This window comes from Ursus maritimus, unplaced genomic scaffold (genome assembly GCF_017311325.1).
Source record: "Ursus maritimus isolate PB19 unplaced genomic scaffold, ASM1731132v1 scaffold_24, whole genome shotgun sequence".
NCBI lineage: Eukaryota > Metazoa > Chordata > Mammalia > Carnivora > Ursidae > Ursus > Ursus maritimus.
This window is the reverse complement of record NW_024424897.1, coordinates 35,479,430-35,498,784: the sequence shown is the minus strand read 5'-3', so window position 1 is coordinate 35,498,784 and position 19,355 is coordinate 35,479,430. Positions and strand designations below refer to the sequence as shown.

General features: G+C 46.0%; 1 protein-coding gene and 1 non-coding gene across 6 annotated transcripts in view; both read left to right on the top strand.

The window, feature by feature from the left end:
* Nucleotides 1-19,355, top strand: part of ACACA (acetyl-CoA carboxylase alpha) — a 281,347-nt gene that overhangs the window by 227,190 nt on the left and 34,802 nt on the right. For all 5 annotated transcript variants that reach the window (XM_008695441.2, XM_008695440.2, XM_008695439.2 and 2 more), the window contains 4 exons: nucleotides 2,089-2,266; nucleotides 4,010-4,122; nucleotides 16,989-17,143; nucleotides 17,828-17,998. In XM_008695441.2, coding sequence (XP_008693663.1) covers nucleotides 2,089-2,266; nucleotides 4,010-4,122; nucleotides 16,989-17,143; nucleotides 17,828-17,998 — 617 coding nt within the window. The remainder of the gene's footprint in view (nucleotides 1-2,088; nucleotides 2,267-4,009; nucleotides 4,123-16,988; nucleotides 17,144-17,827; nucleotides 17,999-19,355) is intronic.
* LOC121105097 lies at nucleotides 10,106-10,296 on the top strand. The gene has a single exon (XR_005837529.1). It is a non-coding gene; the product is annotated as a U2 spliceosomal RNA (small nuclear RNA).

The following is a 19,355-nucleotide window of genomic DNA, read 5'->3' as shown; positions in this document are numbered from 1 at the left end:
TGATTAAACGATTCATATGTGTATGTATCTGAAATCATGCTCCATGGTGCACAGCAAATTAGCCATGGTGATGAAAAAGAGAGACCAAAGTTCATTTCACAACAGCAAAAAATGCACACAGATTCAGCTTCCTCCCAAACTGCATATCCTACAAACTTGGGTTTTTTTAAATTTAAATAAGTGGGCGCACATTTTAAATAAAGTCCTTCCTTTCTTTCTAGGGGCTGGGTCTGTTCATCGTAGGTAGTACGGACAGATTTTAATTTAGATCTTTAACAAACAGAAGTGAGGGAAGAGCCTGGAAACTATCTTCGTTTCCCTCTGCTTACTTTTTCCTCTCACATAGGATGACTTTGCACACTGTTTTCTGCTGTTTCGCTTTCTCCTTTTATCCGCGTTCCATTTCTTCTCTGCGCGCAATACCACCGAGGGCCACTCCTTTCTCTTACTTGTTCTGAGACTGAGACTGTACTCTTGGCAACACTGAAAAATGTACTGCTAATTACACAATTATTTTATTATGTAGCACTGGTTGAAATATCCACTAAAGAATTAATTTAGTTAAAATAATTTGAACTGAGCAATTATTTTCATAACCGCAGAATTAGCGTAAAGCGCTTAAAGTCCTTTATTCCTGCTCTTCATACAGCAGTTGTGTAATTAGCAGTAAATTTTTTTGGTCTTTGCTTTCCTCCCAAAGGAATAAATGTCTTTGCTCTGATCATATATACAGGGTATGTGACCATACACATTCCTCATAGAGTAGGGAGTTTTTCCTTGGAGCAACTTCTGCATTTTTGGAGTTTCTGAAGCCGTCCCAGAGCGGCCAGGCCCAGCAATGGAGAGAGGCATATACTTTGCGGTGAAGTGTGCTCACTGATGGTTTGTACAGAGAGAGCCATTTTTACTTTGGAGAAGGTGGCAGTTTAATTTGCCAGTAACTACAATGAAAGCATTTTCTATTTGGGTTTGCTCTTAACTTTCTGAAAAATGCTTCTCTGCTTTGGATTTCCAGAATTGATTTATTCCAAATTGAGATCCTTGCTTTGATAGGAAAGTTTGAACTCCGTTGAACCTGTTATTTGGTGTTTAGAAAGGATCCATTGTGGTTCCACTGAAGTGCTCATTAAACATCTAGAATCATAAACCTAAAACTTTAGCCATGTGTAGACTTCAGGGGGCTAGGAGATGGGAAGAGGTCCATAAATTGTTGGGAAATAAATGATAACCAATCCTACTTTCCAAGGACTCACTTTATTGATGCACCAGGGCGCCTTTTCTTCAGGCTGCTCCTGGCCCTGGGGGGTTACAAGGTGTGCTCTTTAGCAAAATGAAGAGGTGACTCTTGTTTTTACGTGGCTGTGTGACATTTCCAATAACTACATATGCATTTTCAGTTTTTTCTCTCATTGATGCCCTGAGAAAGAATTTGTTCTTTCTGGTTGTGTTCTCTCCGACGTGTGTATGTGCTTACCCGCTCCTTCAGCAGACGCTTCCTGAGCACTGACTGTGTTCGAGGCACCAGACGAGACACTGGGGATACAAAGAGGAAAGAGGCCGTTTTTGAAGATAAAATTTTTGAAGGCTTCATTTCCATTAGCTGCACATTTTAAGAGCTTATCATATTCTAAGTATCACGAGAAGACTCGAAAAGAGCTCGAATAGTTCCTTCCTTCAGAAAACTTAATGTAGTGAGAGAGATCACATATTGACATGAAAAATACTCAGCATTTGTAGAGCAAGTGTGAATTAATGTGATGAGACCCGAATCCAGCAATTCAGAAAGGCTATAAAGTGGATAGGCAATCCATAGGGCTTGCACACTGTGTCTTATGAAAGACAGTACACTTCTCTTGTGCTTTTGAAGATCCCCTGCAGTCTTGAACAGAATACAGGTGGAAATACCCCTCCTCTCAGTCTTCCGGGTGGCCGGACAGGACCCGGGGTGGCTGAACCCCCAGGCCTGTCACCTCTGGTATGAGCAGTCTCTTCGTGGAGGCACACTGTGTTATTTTCTGTGTGTGCCATGATGTGAACAATATTTGGAAGCACTGTTTCACGATTTCTGATTTGTCTCATTCTCCACAGATATGTACGACCAAGTGCTGAAGTTTGGTGCTTACATTGTGGATAGCTTACGGGAGTGCTCCCAGCCGGTGCTGGTGTACATTCCTCCTCAGGCTGAGCTCCGGGGGGGCTCCTGGGTTGTGATCGACCCCACCATCAACCCCCGGCACATGGAGATGTATGCTGACCGAGAGAGCAGGTAGCGTTCCTTCTTCATTTCCATTCCCTGCCTCTAGGGATCCTCTAACTGTTGGTTTCCTCCTGGAGAACATCATAACCAAGAGAACTTTATTTGAATCTGTCTATTCCCAGAGGTCTCCAAGGTCAGCGAAAGAGATTTTCTAAATAGTGTCTGCTAGGATGAGAAGGAAAGCAGGTGGGAGTCAGGCTTTCCCAGTGGGATCCCACAGCCCAGATTCTTTTACCAAAATGTCCTCTATTCCAGGCACTGGGAGAGACTTGGAGAGAGTCTCTCCTGTTCTTGTGCAGATAGGCCTGATGACTCTCTCTTTCTTAGACATGTGACAGAGGGAGCTCAAGGCAAGTTGGAGTGGAAGGACTAAATTCTTAGTCTGTGGAGTTCTAGGGTCTTCACCCAGCTCTGCCACTGGCTGGCGAGGAACCTGAAGCAGCCTTACTCTCCTTGGACCGCTGCTGCTTGTCTGTGGGATGAGCTGCTCGCCACTGAGGTGCCCCCACAGCACCCACATTCTGTGACTCCAAACCAGCGCTGCTCACTCTGGCATTCTAGAAGCCTTGGAGAGCACCGTGCTCACAGCACCCAGAGAACTGCAAGAGAAAGTCCCAGGCTTTTGTCGGGAGGTGGTCCTTGAAAATACTTAAGTAAAACAGACCACATCCAGCTTACTTTCATAATCTGTTTTCAACCCTTTCCAAAACAGGTAAATTTCACATTGTGTTTCCTTGACATTTTCCATGCCAATTCCTGCGTCCGATCATTTTATCAGAGTACCTGTTTCTGTCTTTCCCCGTGATTTTAGCCTCCTACTTCAACAGCTGCTTGGGAGAGTCCAGTAGTTTTATTGCAAAATCACTAGGCTAGCTGTCTGTACTGAGGGACTTACTATTTTTAAATCCAAATCTAGCCCCTGATCTGATACCAGATCACAGACAGTTCCTCTGCAGACTGTGGAACAAGACCACCTGACTGCAGGTGCAGTCCTGTCATGTGTTAGGCTTGGACAAGTCTCTTAATGCCCTTAGTTTCCTTAGTTTCCTCCTCGGTAAGCTGAGGGATACTCGTTGCTTCCCTCATAGGGGATGCAGACTCGTATAGGATTGCTATGAAGCTTTATATGTAAGCACTTAGAACAGTGCCATGTACATAGTAAGTATTAGCTGTAATTTTTTTTTCTTAATGTAAAAGGTGGTGGTGGTTGTTTTTTAAGTTGTCAAGTTCCTGGTGATAGGACATCATCAGTATGCACTAGAAACTAGAAATGACCCTGAGACCTCTCCATAGCGGTAGGCAGAATGTTTTCCCTCCCGTGGGGATCCTGCCAGCAGACTGACCGCTGTGTGTGGGACCCATCGGCATTGACCCCTCATTGTACAGACTAAGTGCTGGAGGTTGTTCCCCTGCCACTGTGCCCACATCGTCTTTTTCTTTTTTCCTGGAAAAGAATGTGATTCCTGTTACCCTTATCAGCTGTAGATGGTGGAATCTGTATTCCTCTTTTGAGATGGAAGTAGACTGGTGTGGTAATGAGAATTATTTTAATTGCTTTTTGCCTGGCCTTTCTCACACCCCACATAGACACTTTCTGATGCCTGCTTCCCTCCCCGGGGTTCCTTCTGTGAGCCATGGGTGGCCAAAACCATAATGAAGCTATTTCCCGGTCTGCAAATTGTAACCGGCCTCATTCTGTTGTCTCCTTCCTTTAAAGTGCCTCTATTTCTGTTTTGTTTCTCTTGGATCCAGGGGATCAGTTCTGGAGCCAGAGGGGACAGTAGAAATCAAATTCCGCAGAAAGGATCTGGTGAAAACCATGCGTCGGGTGGACCCAGTCTACATTCGCTTGGCTGAGCGATTGGGTATGTCTGCTTGTCCTCCTGGCAAATCAATGAGCCATTCAGCTGATTTGTAATGAGTGCATTCATAGGCCAGGGGAGGAGGCACTGAAGCATTTGATCAAATTCATGATAATCTTTATTTACTGTCCTCTATATGGTAAGAGCCCTGGTAGAATGAAATAGTGTATGTAATAGGAGGGAAAGTGGGACCTAAAAAAAGCAAAAGTCACCCAAGTTTTCTTCTGGTATTTTCTTATCATGCACATAGCCCATCTTTCTGGCCGTGTGGATGTCCTTGTAAAGAATGATTAGCTAGAAGTTGCTGTCGGGGGGGCAGCCTAATCAGGCAGAGAGTATGCTAGGCTTCAATGTCCTGTTTCTGTCTATGTCTTTGGACTAGCCTGCCTCGTTTCTGAGGGATGTGAGAGTCAGTGTCCTGGGACAGAGAAGCTGGAGACCTACCCAGGTGGTGTTCGGGGGCCATCCCGAGCTAGAGAAACAGAACTAAAGATTGTGCCCTGTGCGCTTCCACACAGAGGCCGTGGCAGCAGTAGCCCGGGAACACTGGCGCGTGATGCTTCCGGCCACTACTCTCTTGCTCGTTTGTTTTTGGAGCTTTTGGAAGACGCTGCAGTTTGCACATAGGCCTGAACCCTCGGAGCCCTGTGTTGAGTCCAGAGACCAAATGAGTTTCAGGTCCCTTAAAACACACCTTTCTGCCCAGATCTCCCATCGAGCCCCTTGCCGTGTATGGTTAGTGAAGATAATTGCTTGAGGTTCTTTGATTTGTTGGTTTGTTTTGGTTTTGTTTTTCTAAAGGAACGCAGTGGTTGGCTTTAAAAGGTAGTGAAACTCCGTGAATGGAAGGCACAAAAAAGAGAGGTGCTAGTTCATTTTTTGTTTCAAATAGTAAATTAATAAAGTACTATTTGCGGCCTCTTTATACGCTCACCATCTAGAGACACAAAAATTTCCAAGCGCTTGTCTGCACTCCAGAGACTGCACATCCCGGCAGTTTGGAGCGCTGAGCCAGCTTGCTTGCCAAACACAGTGACTGCGGTTCTAATGAACCCTGTGTGCGTCCCATTGTTTGCCATTAGGTAACAACCGCCAATAACTCTAACCCATCTTGGCCTGATCCTTTTATGGGAAGCGCACACATACAACAAGAATTGGCAAAGCTGTTTCTAAAATCTATTGCCACCCAGAATTGTTGAGGTGGTGTTTTTCTCTTTCTTCACCAAACAGGATAATTACTTCTGACCAGCCCTATACACTTTAATTAAAGGAACTGCAGCTCGAGAGCAAGTTACTCACAACTGTGTAGAGAGAGAGCTCTAAAAGCTTCGGCCACTGATAAGCATCTCACTTAGATGGCTCATAATTGCTCCCAGCATCAGGCAATCGTCGCTGCTGTTTTTACCACTAATTCTGTACAAAGGCAGCAGTGCCACAATTGCAGGACACAGTGAATTGTGTAATTTTCTCTCCTTTTTTGTTTTTTTCATTTTTTCTTCTTCTTCTTCTTCTTTTTTTTTTTTCCCCCTTTTTTGCTGGTTTTCTTTCTGGCCAATTTAAAATTTGTCAAAGTCGGTCTTCTTCTGGATCACTGCCCTTTGATATTTCGCGCACTCCATTTGCCACCAACAAGCCGCAGGGCCGCAGTTCATGCTGACTCTAGCAGAAGCAGAGAGAGCTCCATTTATCTTACACTGCCTGCTGAATTCCTACTCATTAACTGGGGGTTCACTGCCTCTTTTTAACCCCCCAATGGCTGTTATCATCCCTTCAGAGTAACTGGGTGGTAGGAAGAGGGATCCTCTCTGACATCTGTTTGCAGAACCACTGGATGGTGAGGGGTGTGGGGCCGAAGCTTCTTTCTCTTGAAGGAAAGTGATATCGCTCCCACCTTCACCCAGCACCTTTTCACTTTTGAAATACAGGAAGGGGAGAGGGAGGAGATTCCCAAGTGATGGCCGTTTAATCATTTGTTACAAATCATCTCATTATCAATTTCCTCTCCACATTGAAGAAAACCGTATTTATTTAACCTTGACCAAAATGGCACTAGAGAAAGAATCCTTAGTCTGCTAAATGGGAAGCAGGCTCCGGCCCAGGGCAGGGCGGGAACGCGAGAGTGGATCTAGAATAAAAATAATCATGTACAAGTTTCGGTTAGGTTGCGTGCAGGTAAATTGTTTTAACTCCTCCAAACATTAGCTTCTTCATCTAAGAGTGGGGATAACGCCCCCAACCTAGCCACTGTGAAGATCAGACGAATGTGCGCTCGCTTTGAATCCACGAAGCATTTTTCAAACATGGGGATTGGTGTCATTTCCTTCCCACACGAATCGTCAGAAGAAGCAGGCAGCCACGTTTGGTATCTCTGTGGCATGGGTCTACTTTTGGAACAAGTGGTATAGGAAACGAAATACGAAAGAAATAGAAGAAGTGGTGTTGTCCCTCAGGCAATTGTGGTTTTTCAGAGAGATCATACATACCAGGTGTATTTGTGGGGTCACAGGCCAGCAGGGGTGTTACAGGACATGCTAGGAACTCAGCTTCTTTGGGGTTTGCTTCGGCTTTTGGCTTCTTTCTCAATCAGTGCCTAGAACCAAAGACTGCCAAGGTGCTTTTTCACAAAGTGGGTGAAAATGACCTCTCATTTTCCAGATTGAGAGGGTAAGGCAAAAAGAAGACTCAAATCATAAGACACAAAATAATGTACGTGAGAGCCCAGAATGGGATTGTAGTTCCCTGTGCTCTACTTTTCTCAGGATTTCCCCAGATTTTACCTCAGCTGAGTACTGAGCCTGATCAAAACTAAACAGGAATTCTTTCCCTTTGTCATCTAAAGCCAATTCCATTGAGAAAAATCTGATTCAGGAAGAAGCCTGTAGGAGTGGATGTTACCTTATGTTCCCAGTCTCTTCCCAGATCGGCCTCTGCACTGGGGAGCATGCTGTCAGAACACTTAGACAAACCAATGCACAACTGATTAACTGCGCTCAAAAACATAATTACTATTTATTCTCTAAGGATAATGAGTAATATTTAATTTCTGAACCGCTAACTTCATCTCTTTTGGATTTCTTATTTTTAAAAGCTGACCTTTCGTCATTTTATATAGTTCTTTTGGGTAGAAGGTGAATTACTAGTTTGTCGTTACATGATTATCATAGAGCATGAACACAGCACATACGTTGATTCCTGATAGAGGTAAAGAGAGAAAGAAATGTGATATAAGCCCAAATACCATAGTGTCGCACTGCCGGATTCTCAGAACAGGCTTGGTAGAGTCCGTGCAGGGCAGATAACATCCTACCAGTCTGGTTACCTTAAGGAAATTGAATTCCTTCTCTGGAAATAGAGCCCCAGCCGTCCATGGCCTCTTCGTGTCTCCCTGACATCCTTCTGCCTCCTCAGAGAGCCAGGAGCAGGGAGTGGCTGCAGCGTAAGATGGCCTTCCTAGCCTGGCCTCTTGACGCCAGGACCTGAGATTTTCTCCTGGATCCTTACCCTCATCTTGTGCTAGGAGGGAAATGACAAATCAATTGAGAGAGAGCAAGCGCTGTCCAGTCCAAGCGTGAAGCAATCATAAGTTCCCCTCCATCTCTCTCCCTCAACACAGTCTTTAGGCAAAGGAGCCACTTCGTGAGATGCTATCCTGCTCCAGACACACGTTTCGAACGTGGCCCTGTTCCCAGCCAACCGGGCAGCCTGCCAGGCAGCGGCTTGGCTGTGCCTACATGGAGCACGCCCTGAGAGGGACGGTCTGACTCAAGCAAGGGCAGCTCCGGCTGAGCGCTGAGGCTGGCCCGCGCTGGCCCTTCCACCCAGCACACCCTCTCCCCAAGGCAGTATTGTGGCTTCAGGTGAGGATAGATATGTCCGCAGACATCTACGGGAATGCCTTCCTCCCAAGCCTTCTCTTTAGCATCCAGATAACAGGAAAAGGACACTTCCTTGGGTTAAGGGGATTCTGGGGTTAAGCTGGTTTTCTGGCAGAAGTGATCGAAGTATCTGAGCTGTGTGTGCTTTTCCATCACTTGTGTCCATCTTCAAAATGTTGTAAACTGAAAAGAGCTAGAGTTGCTTGTTTGAGTCAGAAAGCAGCATCTCTTGCCCGGAAAGGCGGAAGGGAAAGAAGTTCTGGTTCTAAAGCGTGGGAAGTGGCCTCTTGCCCTGTCAACTCTTGTACACACTCAGTGTCCTCACTTGGCACCATGGCCGTCCAAGCACTGGGCTCTGGGGGAGGCAGGCCCATGAGGAGAGATTATGGGATGGTGCCTCTTCCCTGAATTAGCGGCATCCTGCCACGCACCTCATCACGCTGATTTACAAGGTCTTCGGTGTGAGGCAATCTGGTGCAATAGTGACAGCATTTTCTGGGAAGGAGAAGGGGCTGTTTTGGTCTGTTCCATTCATCAGGTTGCATTTCTAAAAGCACTTGGGCTTGCCTCATCCCAGGAAGCAGTGATTCACAGTTCTGTCAGACGGAGAGACCTGGCTGGCATTTTTGTTGAATTGAACGTAAGCTTCTGTCTGCCTGTGGGCTGTCATCAGAATATGTCTGAGAGACCCTGTTCCCTGCCTGGCCTCAGTTGACCCAGAGCCATGCCATCCCTTGACCTGCTAGACTGGGGGAGTAGGCTAGCAACTAAGGAAAGGAAAATAGTAAAGACTTTGAGACTTAACTGCCTCAAGAATTCAGAGAATTCTGTGCGGCTTCCTGACTCTTCTGCGTGGACTGTTTGCGTGGGGGCACAGGGCTGCAGGGGCAGTAACAGAGTCTTTGATTCCTATTTGGAAATCTCCTGGTTTACTGTAATGATTTTTAAAAATATGAACAGCGGAGTACTAACACCATAGCAAGGAACCTAGGGTTAAACATCCCTGAGAGGATTGCTGTTAAAATCAGTATGCAAATGCAGTTGTATATTTAGATAGGTGTGGCCCCCTTTGAAGAAAAGCAGATATATGAAAATGGGATTTTAAAAAAACTAGATAGGTGGGAGAAATTATTCCCATTACAAAAGGATTATTTGCTTTACCAAAGGATTCACTGCAGGGTTCCTTCTAAATAGCTCCCTGAAGGCATTTAAAACAGGATCTGATTTACTCAGTTTTTCCAGAATGCTTTTGTGTAAAGAAAGGCACACCTGTGATGGATACAGAAATCGTTTTGCAGGGGTTTTTTTGTTTGTTTTTTTTTCCATCCTATCTTACTATCTTTACAGGGAAATTTCTTTCAACATCGAAAATGTGATTACACAGATCTTTTAAACAGCTACTTATGTTTGTACTTCTGAATCTTAATAAGATTCCAGTCTTTTTTATGCTGATTTTTCAGTCTCCAGGTTGAGGTACTGATGTGTGTTCTTGTATCTGAGATATTCTGGAGTTGAGCGAGGAGAGTGGTCTCGTCCTTCTCTTTGGCTTCATAAGTATTTAACCAATCAAAGCAAATTGCTTTCTTAAGACAAGGAAGAAGGACCCATAAAAGTTGAAATTGGGTTTAAATTTACATAGGCTTCTTAGTGTAACTAGAAAATAAAAAACACTTTAATATCACATTCTTTTATTAAACATTTTTCCTTTTTGCCAGCTTAGGATCGTTGTTACATAAACGAGAAACTGAGCACAAGAGATTTCTTTTGTCTTTGGCTGAGAGGAGAATTTTCAGCCTACCAGTCTGATTTTTATTCTGAGCTTTGAAGGTCTCACCCCTGCCCCCAAATCCTCCACCATAGGATGTGATCTGCCCGTCCATAGGGTGAGGCTCCCCTCCTCCTGCCCTCCTTCAGTGTCATGGCTGGGTAAAAAACACCTCCTGCTACAGAAATCAGGTCTCTCCTCGGAAGCTTCTCTCCAGCTTTGACCCCATGGAGGAGAAACGTGGCTTTTCATTATGTCCTGGCCCCAGGAACACCTGACAGGCTGCTGCCCTGTGGACACTTGTGGGTCAATTTAACTTGTTTCATTTAAAGGGCACTGGCTCTATATCGCTTCTCGGCCTTTTGGCTAAGATCAAGTATAGTATCTGTTCTTATCAGTTTAATATCTGATACGTCCTCCATCCGAGGACAATATATTAAACGGATTTTTGGAATTAGGAGACAGAATAGAAGCTTGCTCCGTCCACTGCACTTGTCGACCTGCTATTGCAGTACTTCCAGGAACCGTGCACCCACTCTGGGGGAAATTTTAAAAATATAAAATGAATTTAAAAAGAGCATGAGCTCTGAAGCCAGACTATCTAAGCCCAGATCCCAGCTCCACAGTTTCCTGGCTTCGCAGCCTTGAGCACGTTACTTCCTTTTTTTGAGCCTCGGTTTCCTCATCTGTAAGGTACCCATCTTTGAGGGTGTTTGTGAGGAGGAAAGGAAAGGTACTTCAGCATTTCTGCACATGGTACCACCACAGTAATGTTAGCTTTCCTCATTTGATCGGACTAGTATACCCTCCTTCTGGATTCAGCTCTTTACATTAAAATATTTTTAACTCTAAGGTTGGATTTTTGGGAGTTCATGGGGACTTTTTATTTGGGGAAGGTAGAGATGGGAGTAATCTACCTTTCTTCTCCCATTATTTCAGCCTTTTCCTAAAGTAGGATTCTAGAAAAAGAATGACTTTCCTCCCTGTAGCATATTCTTAAACACACGCACACAACGACTTGCTTTCCTAAAAACCCTGAGGCCCTGCAATCTGGCTAGAAAAGAAAGAAAACCATTCCAAGATATTTAATTGTACAGGGAGCTTACAGGATTGATCGAGAGCTTAGCTTTTTACAATAGTCCAGTGAATAAGGAATGCTCCTGACAAACGATCAATGATAGGGTAATCACTCTTTATCCCCCTCCTCATTCTTACCTTCTTTCTTTCAGGCGAACAGGGTTCAGAAGTCAAAAATCTTTATAGACGCCGCTTTTAAATTAAGCAGAAAATAGACATTGACATATTTGTTAATCTCCCCTAAATCATTACCAGGGCTGGCTGCTTTGCTGTACAAGGAGAGGGGGGCCCTTGGTGTGCTACACAAGGGTCTAACTAGCTTAAGAGCAGCCTCGTATTTTTAGAAAATAAAATTTAGCAAACCTTTTCTCCCCCCACTTAAAGCACACAAATCCTTGACTTTCTCGTGTGCATTTTAAAATACACACGTCCTCTACATCTGTCTGTTCCTTGCTTTGATGCTTTTTTGAGGTAGGTCTTGAACTGCGATCAGAGGCATTAAGGAAGGAGTCAAACAAGGCAACCTTTGGGGGAATGCTCTGATCTTCCTAGTCTCAGGAGGGCCAGAGCATTGCAGGTGTTTAGTCTGTTACTCTTTTAGAGCTCTGGAATAGCTTGACTGGCTTGACAAGACCTCTGTTAGTCCAGGAGCCACCCTTCTGTCCCTCCAACTTTGTAAAGCCAAGACCTTGTTTCCAGAATGCCATGCTCCTAAGCCCAGAAGTCCTTGCCCTCTGCACCCGGCGCTGAGCCGTGCTCTTAACTCCTTTCCTAACACAGTGAACCAAACCCTCCAGCTGATCTGCCCTTCTGTGGCCACTGCCAGGATAGCTGCTTGGCCGATGTGGGTGCATTTCGTGTGGAAGAACACAAGCTTTGGAGATAGCCAGACCCAAGTCTAAATCCAGACTTTGCGACGTGAGAGCTGGATGCCATTGGGCACGTAGCTTTACATTTCAGAGCCTTGGTTTTTCTCATTTGTAAAGTAGATGCCCTGTCTGTAAGGTTGGGTTGTTATAAGGATTAGAGACGATGTGTGTGAAGCAATTTGGAAAGCGCTCAGTGACATTGACGACTGCAGCTTGGTAGCAGTGTTAACAGCTGACCAGAACTAGGTCTGAATTGTGCATGGTGACTTACGAGCTATGTGATCCCGAAGGCGCTAAGTGTGGCGCCTGGCACACAGTGAGTGCTCGGTAAATGGTGTGCGCTGTAGATAGTACAGGGGTACATATACAGTACACGTGCGGGTGCACACATACGTAAGCACAGTGTTGGTGGTTTACCCAGAGGGAGGATGTTCTAAAGGTCTGGAACTTTCTATTCATCCATATCCTTGGTCCTACCATCCCTTGTCCCTGGCCGGGCTGTGATTTTACCCGCTGTTGTTGGTTCTTGATCTCACAGTAACATGAGGAGCTACCCTTAAATCTTAGGCCTGCCCAGCAGGTTTCAGGGGCCCTGGGGTTGGAGCATGAGTGGCCCCAGTTCCCAGGGTGGGGGCAGTGGATGCTCAGGGCGCTTAGGACTGTGACTGCTTGCCAGCCGGTACAGAAGTGTTGTAAGACTGTAGTCCCGCTTACAACCAGTCTCCTGCCTGGGCATCGCTGTGCCTGAATGTGGCTCTGGACTTAGAGTCCGGCCTATTTCTTACAAGAGCAAACAATGTGTTCTCCCAAGCTCAGACTTACCGTCTGATTAAGGAGTAAAACATACAGTCACGTGATTCACAGGGGATACCAAGCACTCTGCCCTTAGTGAGAAGTGTGCATAATTTCTAAGTCATGGGCAGCCTTAGACCGAAAAGTGGAAGACAAGGAGGGTAGGGGGGCAAGTGATGTAGAGAGAAAGGCCCAGTGCCTTTCAGGTCCCATGTCGCAGAAGCCATCTACATGAACTTTTAAACACTCCCCAAGAGCATCAAAAGGGCAAGTTCTTGGAGCACTGTAATGAACGAGTTTAAAGCCACTGCTTGCTTGTTTAATGGAGAGCTGACTGCCCACTCACAGACGAAGTGAACATTTCTGTTTCACCCTGGCACCCAAGGAACCAGGTCTGGGCTCACATAAAAACTTCACTTTGGGTGTTCTGAAACAGTGCAACCAAATCCACGTAGCACTGTGTTCATAGCAACGTGAAGGTGGGTGAGCGGAATGTAAAGAAAGTTGGAGGATGGATGTTCAGTGAGTAATGCTACGGGCCACACTCTTTATTCGGGACTTGGGGTATAAAGAAACAATTCAACAGACATGCCTGATTCAGGGTAATCTATAAACAGATACTTTAAATGTAATGTGGTAAATATGATCAGTGTTTACAAAAATATTAGGACATACCGCCTGGGTGGCTCCATCAGTTCGGTGTCTGCCTTTGGCTCAGGTCACGATCCCGGGGTCCTGGGATGGAGTCCCGCATCAGGCTCCCTACTCAGCGGGGAGTCTGCTTCTCCCTCCCCCCTTCCCCCCTGCTCGTGCTCTGTCTCTTCTCTCAAATAAATAAATAAAATCTTTAAGAAATATATATTAGGACAAAGTTTAAAAAAAAAAATCTTAGGCGTGCCCAGGAAACCGTGTCTGATCTACAGAGCAGGAATTATTGGAGACATTGTCTTGGTCTCAGTTACGGAATGGGACTAAGATGGAACTTGAGCTGTTTCAGCCAGAAGCCTGCCATCATCCTTTAGCCTTTCCTGAAATGAACGAGATTCTGCTACTGAAGCACTTCCTTGTCCTCTGACCCAAGTAAGCAAGAAGAGACAAGATAACATAGTGCCCCAAATCTCTGGGGGCCATGCAGCTGTACCTGAAACTTGGCTTTTGCCCCTTGCTAGTTTTGTGACCTTGGTGAGTTGAGTTAGATAAATTCTCAGTGCCTCAGTTTGCTCACCTGTAAGGTGGGGATAGTAAGAATACCAGCTTTGAGGTTGTCGTAAGGATTGAGTTAATAGATACAAAGCACTTAGAATAGTGCCCTGTACCCACAGATATTAACTTTGACTTCTGATTTTAGGCATCAGGGAGCCAGGAAAAACATTTCTTTAGCTTGGCTTACTTTTTAACTTTCCATTTGATATAATTTCACCGAATAGTTACTAGAATAGTACAAAGGACTTTTTTTTTTTTTAAGATTTTATTTATTTATTTGACAGAGAGAGAGACAGCCAGCGAGAGAGGGAACACAGGCAGGGGGAGTGGGAGAGGAAGAAGCAGGCTCCCAGTGGAGAAGCCTGATGTGGGGCTCGATCCCAGGACTCCGGGATCACGCCCTGAGCTGAAGGCAGACGCTTAACGACTGAGCCACCCAGGCGCCCCAGTACAAAGGACTTCTGATGCCTTTTTCTTAGATTTACCTGTTGGTAACATCTTGTCCCATTCGCTTTATTGTTTCTGTGTGTTCACGTACATGGGCTTGCTTGCCCACTCTCTCCAAGCACACCCACATACAGTTTCTGCAGACCATCTGACAGTCATTTGTAGACCTCATGCTCCTTTATCCATAGATATTTAGTGTGTGTTTCTAAGAACACAGGCTTTCTCTTCTGTAACACAAGACACTTATCTACATCAGGAACTAGAACACTGATACAATACTACTATCTGATTCATGGTTCATATCAAGTCACTTGATATGAATAATAATATCCTTTACAGACTTGTTGTTGTTCAGATCTGAGATCTAACCCTAGACCACACACTGCAACCTCTTTTCAATTACTTAGTCTGTCATCATCTTGACCTTTTTTTGAAGAATACAGGCCACCTTTTTTTTGTTGGTGGGAGTAAGATTTTTTTAAGTAATCTCTACACCCATTGCGGGCCTTGAACTCACAACCCTAAGATCAAGAGGCACATGCTCTACCAACCGAGCCAGTCAGGCACCACAGGCCCCTTTTTTGTAGCATGTTCCTCAGTCTGGGTTTTGTTTCTATTTCCCCATGGCTAAATTCAGATAATGCATTTTGGGCAGGAATATTCCAGAAGTGTTATTTATGATCAGGACATCATATCAGGAGGCATATGTAAGTTTGTCCTGCTCTTGGTGATGGTAATTGTGATTACTTGTTTCAGGTTTTGTTTGCTAATAGTAATTTGTGAGGAGATACTTTGAGACAATGTAAATATTCTGTTCCTCAACAAACTCTCACCCACTAGTTTTCGTACCCATTGATAATTGGCAGAATCAAGTGCTGTGATGGTGGTAAAATGGTGATTTCCTAATTCTATCATTCCTTCGACGTCTATTAAATATTCTGCTGGAAGGGAGAACTTTCCCTTCCCTCTTCCCCCATTTAATTATTTATATTAGGATGGACTCACAGGTTATTTCATTCCATAAATATTCTGGTAATTAATATCATTGTCCTATTTTTGATGAATTTGATGCTCAGACTGTCTCAGATCTGGCCAGTGGGAACACGTTCACACTGACTCCTGTGTCCTTTTAACATGTCTCAATCACTTGAGTGCTTTCTTGCTTTTTATGACAGTGTGTTCCAGGCTCATCTTCTGTTTTTCCTGCCCCAGCCCTGGAATCAGCTATTTCTCCAAGGAGTCTGTGTTCCTCTTACTAGAGAAGGAAAAATGTTTGTCTAGGGTGTTACAACTGAGATCGTCTCATCTCAGAAGAAATCAGTTGGCTCTCCTCCCATCTATTCTTTAGGCAGATCCACCCCAGAATGGATGGGCCTTCATCTGATCCCACAGCCCTGCTCTGCCTGGTGTGGAAAGAAGGCTGCTGAGTGTTAGGGCCCCAATGTGATATGCCCTGTGTGAGCTCCCAAGAAGAGATAGCCATCAGCTCTCTTCCTTGTGGTTTTCAAGTAGTGATGGGCTTTAAAAAAAAAAAAACAACGGAGGTGGAGGTGGGCATCTAAAAAGCCTCATAAAAATAAAACTGGGTCCTGTGGCTACATCCCTGTTCTATTAACATGTGTTTATCTGTAATACTTACAGCTCACTCAGCAGCCCAAGGCTGTTTATGGCATATGATTCATAGTGGCATAAAAAGCAAGGCCTGTTCCCAGACGGACATGCTTGAAATAGACCTTTCTCTTCTGCAGCCCATCACCTGTGGTCATGTATTTATTTGTCAGCTTTGGTGACAAAGCACTTCAGGTTGTCCCCCACACCAGGGGCTGTCACCTATTGCTCCTTCAGCTAGACTTACCACTCTCTACTAGGCAGGCAGCTAAATTTTCAGTATTGATTACAAGTCCTATTCTGGGAGTAATTAGGAAGAAAAGCATAACATAGCAGCACCTCTACTGGGACACGACTGACTGAAGGTGGGGGAGGGGGGTCCTCCCTGTTACAAAGAACTGTAGATTCTTTACAGGAATCTGTTGAGTGAGGGTACTGTGTGCTTAGAAGCTCAGTGATCCAAATAGGATTTGTGGACTGCCATTCATTCTCTTTTCCCCTCTTGCTTCACTTTTAGCCCAAGAACTAGAATGTCTTTATCACTCTGGTCAGGGGTTGGCTCTGGCAGTAGCGGCCCAGGTGTAGACTAGGAAGCTGGCTAATCCCATCTGTTGAGCTGGCATAAGACACACAGATCTGGCTGTAATTAGAGTCTGTTCTGATTTCAGGTTAAGAGTTTTCAAACCTGAGATTAGCAGCTGTGGAGTAACAGCAGCTTGCAACTGTAGGAGTCCTCCGGCGGGAGACTTGTGTGGACATGGGAGAAGGGGCTGCTGGTCTGGGCCTGGAGGCATAGCGACTGCCCCCCTCCCCTGTCGCACATGCAGAATAGTCCAGCTGCTCTAATGCTGGTCAGTCAGGCACGGGCATGGTGTCTTGCACGGGGAAGGAGGGGCCTGGCTGTCAGTCAGTGAGACAATGAGAGACACAGGCCCCTAGGCCGTTGTTTGCACCTGCTCAGAGAAAGACCTGGGGAGAGGGACTCCCATGGCTGCTTTTACAGTTGTGACCTCCACAGGGAGAGGAGGACATGTGGGCTCCCCATGGCAAGATAAGGACCAGTCTGGCATCTCACAGAGTTCTGTTATTCAGCAAAGAGGTGGTAAACACAATGGAGAGCCAGGCCACAGAGAGCGGGGCAGTGTTTTTGAGCTTCCTGTGACTATGGCTGCTTCTGTGCAGAGAGATTCCTGGTCACCACACAGTGTGACGGGCAGGTTTATTTAATTGCAGGCACCCCAGAGCTAAGCCCAGCTGAGCGGAAGGAGCTGGAGAACAAGTTGAAGGAGCGGGAGGAATTCCTAATTCCCATTTACCATCAGGTAGCCGTGCAGTTTGCTGACTTGCACGACACACCAGGCCGGATGCAGGAGAAGGGTGTTATTAACGTAAGTACAGTGGTTGCCACTTCTCCTGACTTGTCAGAGACCCGCGAGCAAGCAAGCGAGTGTATGTCTCGTGCACATAGGCTCACAAGCAGGGAACTGTTAGGGTTGGATTGAAACAACTTGTGCAGATCAAACCGTTTCCTTTTTTTTTTTGGAGAGACTTTTCCCTTTTTCGTGTATCTGTTATCACCCCAAAACAATTTCTGATTTACATGACCATGGACTCCTCAGAAGGCAGGCTCCATTTTACTGGTGGGAAACTGAGTCTCATGTGGCTCCACTGGGGACAGCTTCCCCAGCGGTCCTCAGGCTGTGGACCCAGTGTCAGGGTTCCCGCAGCAGGCAGTTCACATTTGATCCGTGTGCAGGTTGTTCGAGCCATTCTGCTCCAAACCAGGTCCGTATTGTCTCATTATCTGGAGGTTCACAGCCTCCTCCCCAGAACATCTCAGCCATGGGTGGGGCTCACATTAACGAGGCCTGTTGCCGTGCGCAGTACTCTGGACAGGGGGCTGTAGCTCCGAACTGGGGAGACAGCGGCAGGAGCTAGAGTCCCGGCCAGCTGTTATGTCTCTACGGGGCTTGCTAGTGATCAGGGTTTTGTGCCGGTGGAGTTCCCTGTGGACTGGGCACTGGGCAAGGATTAGGGCTGAGGTGACTAGGCTTATTCTTGTCTGTACGTAGGATATCCTGGACTGGAAAACATCCCGTACCTTCTTCTACTGGCGGCTGAGGCGTCTCCTGCTGGAGGACCTGGTCAAAAAGAAAATCCACAATGCCAACCCAGAGCTGACCGATGGCCAGATTCAGGCCATGTTACGGCGTTGGTTTGTAGAAGTGGAAGGAACTGTGAAGGTAGGTGGGTGCCCTCAGAAGAGCCTTCGTGCTCTGCTCCTTACCCCACCCGAGAATCCTCAGGCCCCTAGAGGCAGAAGTGAAAGGGAAGCCTACAGGCCTAAGCCCTGTTTCCTCTCCACACAGTGACATGTCACAGTGGCTTGTTAGAAGAGGTCATAGGACATTTTTTGCTGCTCATTCTGTCATTCAGCAAACCTTTTTGAAGACTTACTATGTACCAGATACTGCATTAGCCCTGGAAAGTGAAAGAGGCAGATGCTCTTCCTATTGACACAGAGCCCATCATCTCAAGGGGGAGATGGATTGGCCAAGAGGTCATGTACAACAGTGTGGCCGATATTACACATAGCAAACCCAGGACATCATGGAGCACAGAGGAGGACACCGGAGCCCCTCTGTGGGAAGGAGAGTCGAGGACTTCTAGAAGTGGTGTCTCAGCAGACCTGAAAACAAAGTAGGAATGAACCAGAAGAAAAGGTTGGGATGGGGGTGAGGGGTGGGGGGAAGGTAGGAGGAACGTTCCAGGAAGAAGGAATGGCATGTTTCAGGGCCTGATAGCAAGAGTGTCATGCATCCAAAGCACTGCAAATATTTCAAGATGGCAAGAGATCCCAAGAGACTGGGATCGTGCGGGGCCATGGAAGGTGTGTTGAGGGTTTGGACTGCAGTCTGCGGGGAGCCACTGAAGTATTTAAAGCAGCAGAGTGACATACTCTGATTTGTGTTGTAGGAAGGCCACTTGGGAGGCTGGCTGGGGGGTGGAACTGCAGGAGTCAGGAGCAAGAAGCCTAATCAGAGGTGATGGTTATGTGGGCAGGAAGATGCTGGGGCTTCAACTACAGATCTTCTGATTTCAAATCTGAGCTGGAAGGAAGTGTCCACCCTGTCTGCAGGGAACCAAGAATCCCACATCTTCTTGGGATGATCTCATGGAGAGGACGCAGGGCTTGGACCAGTGCCCCCACTGAGAAAGTGTCCCTGGTGCTCTTGCCCCAGGACTGGGATGGGCGGGTCTGAGCCCAGGTTGACCAGACACCAGTATTTGCCCCTGGAATTGTGGGCTGCACAAGACAGTCTATGGGAGGATGAGAAGAAAGAGTTAGAACTTTTCTCTATTTACTTTTACTAAGAAAAAGAAATTGACCTTCATTCATAGTTATTATATGAGTTAAAAGTAAATCATACAGGTCATATATCCATTTATCAGGATATTGGTGTATGTGCCGAAAGTGTCTTTTCCTGATAGCTGTTTTGATCGGAACATTTGGTGCCTCATGGGTTAGCGTACTGAGGGAGGGCGGTCCCTTCAGCCTCTTCTTGCGAAGTGTTGCTTGACGTCTCTGCGGACTGTTCT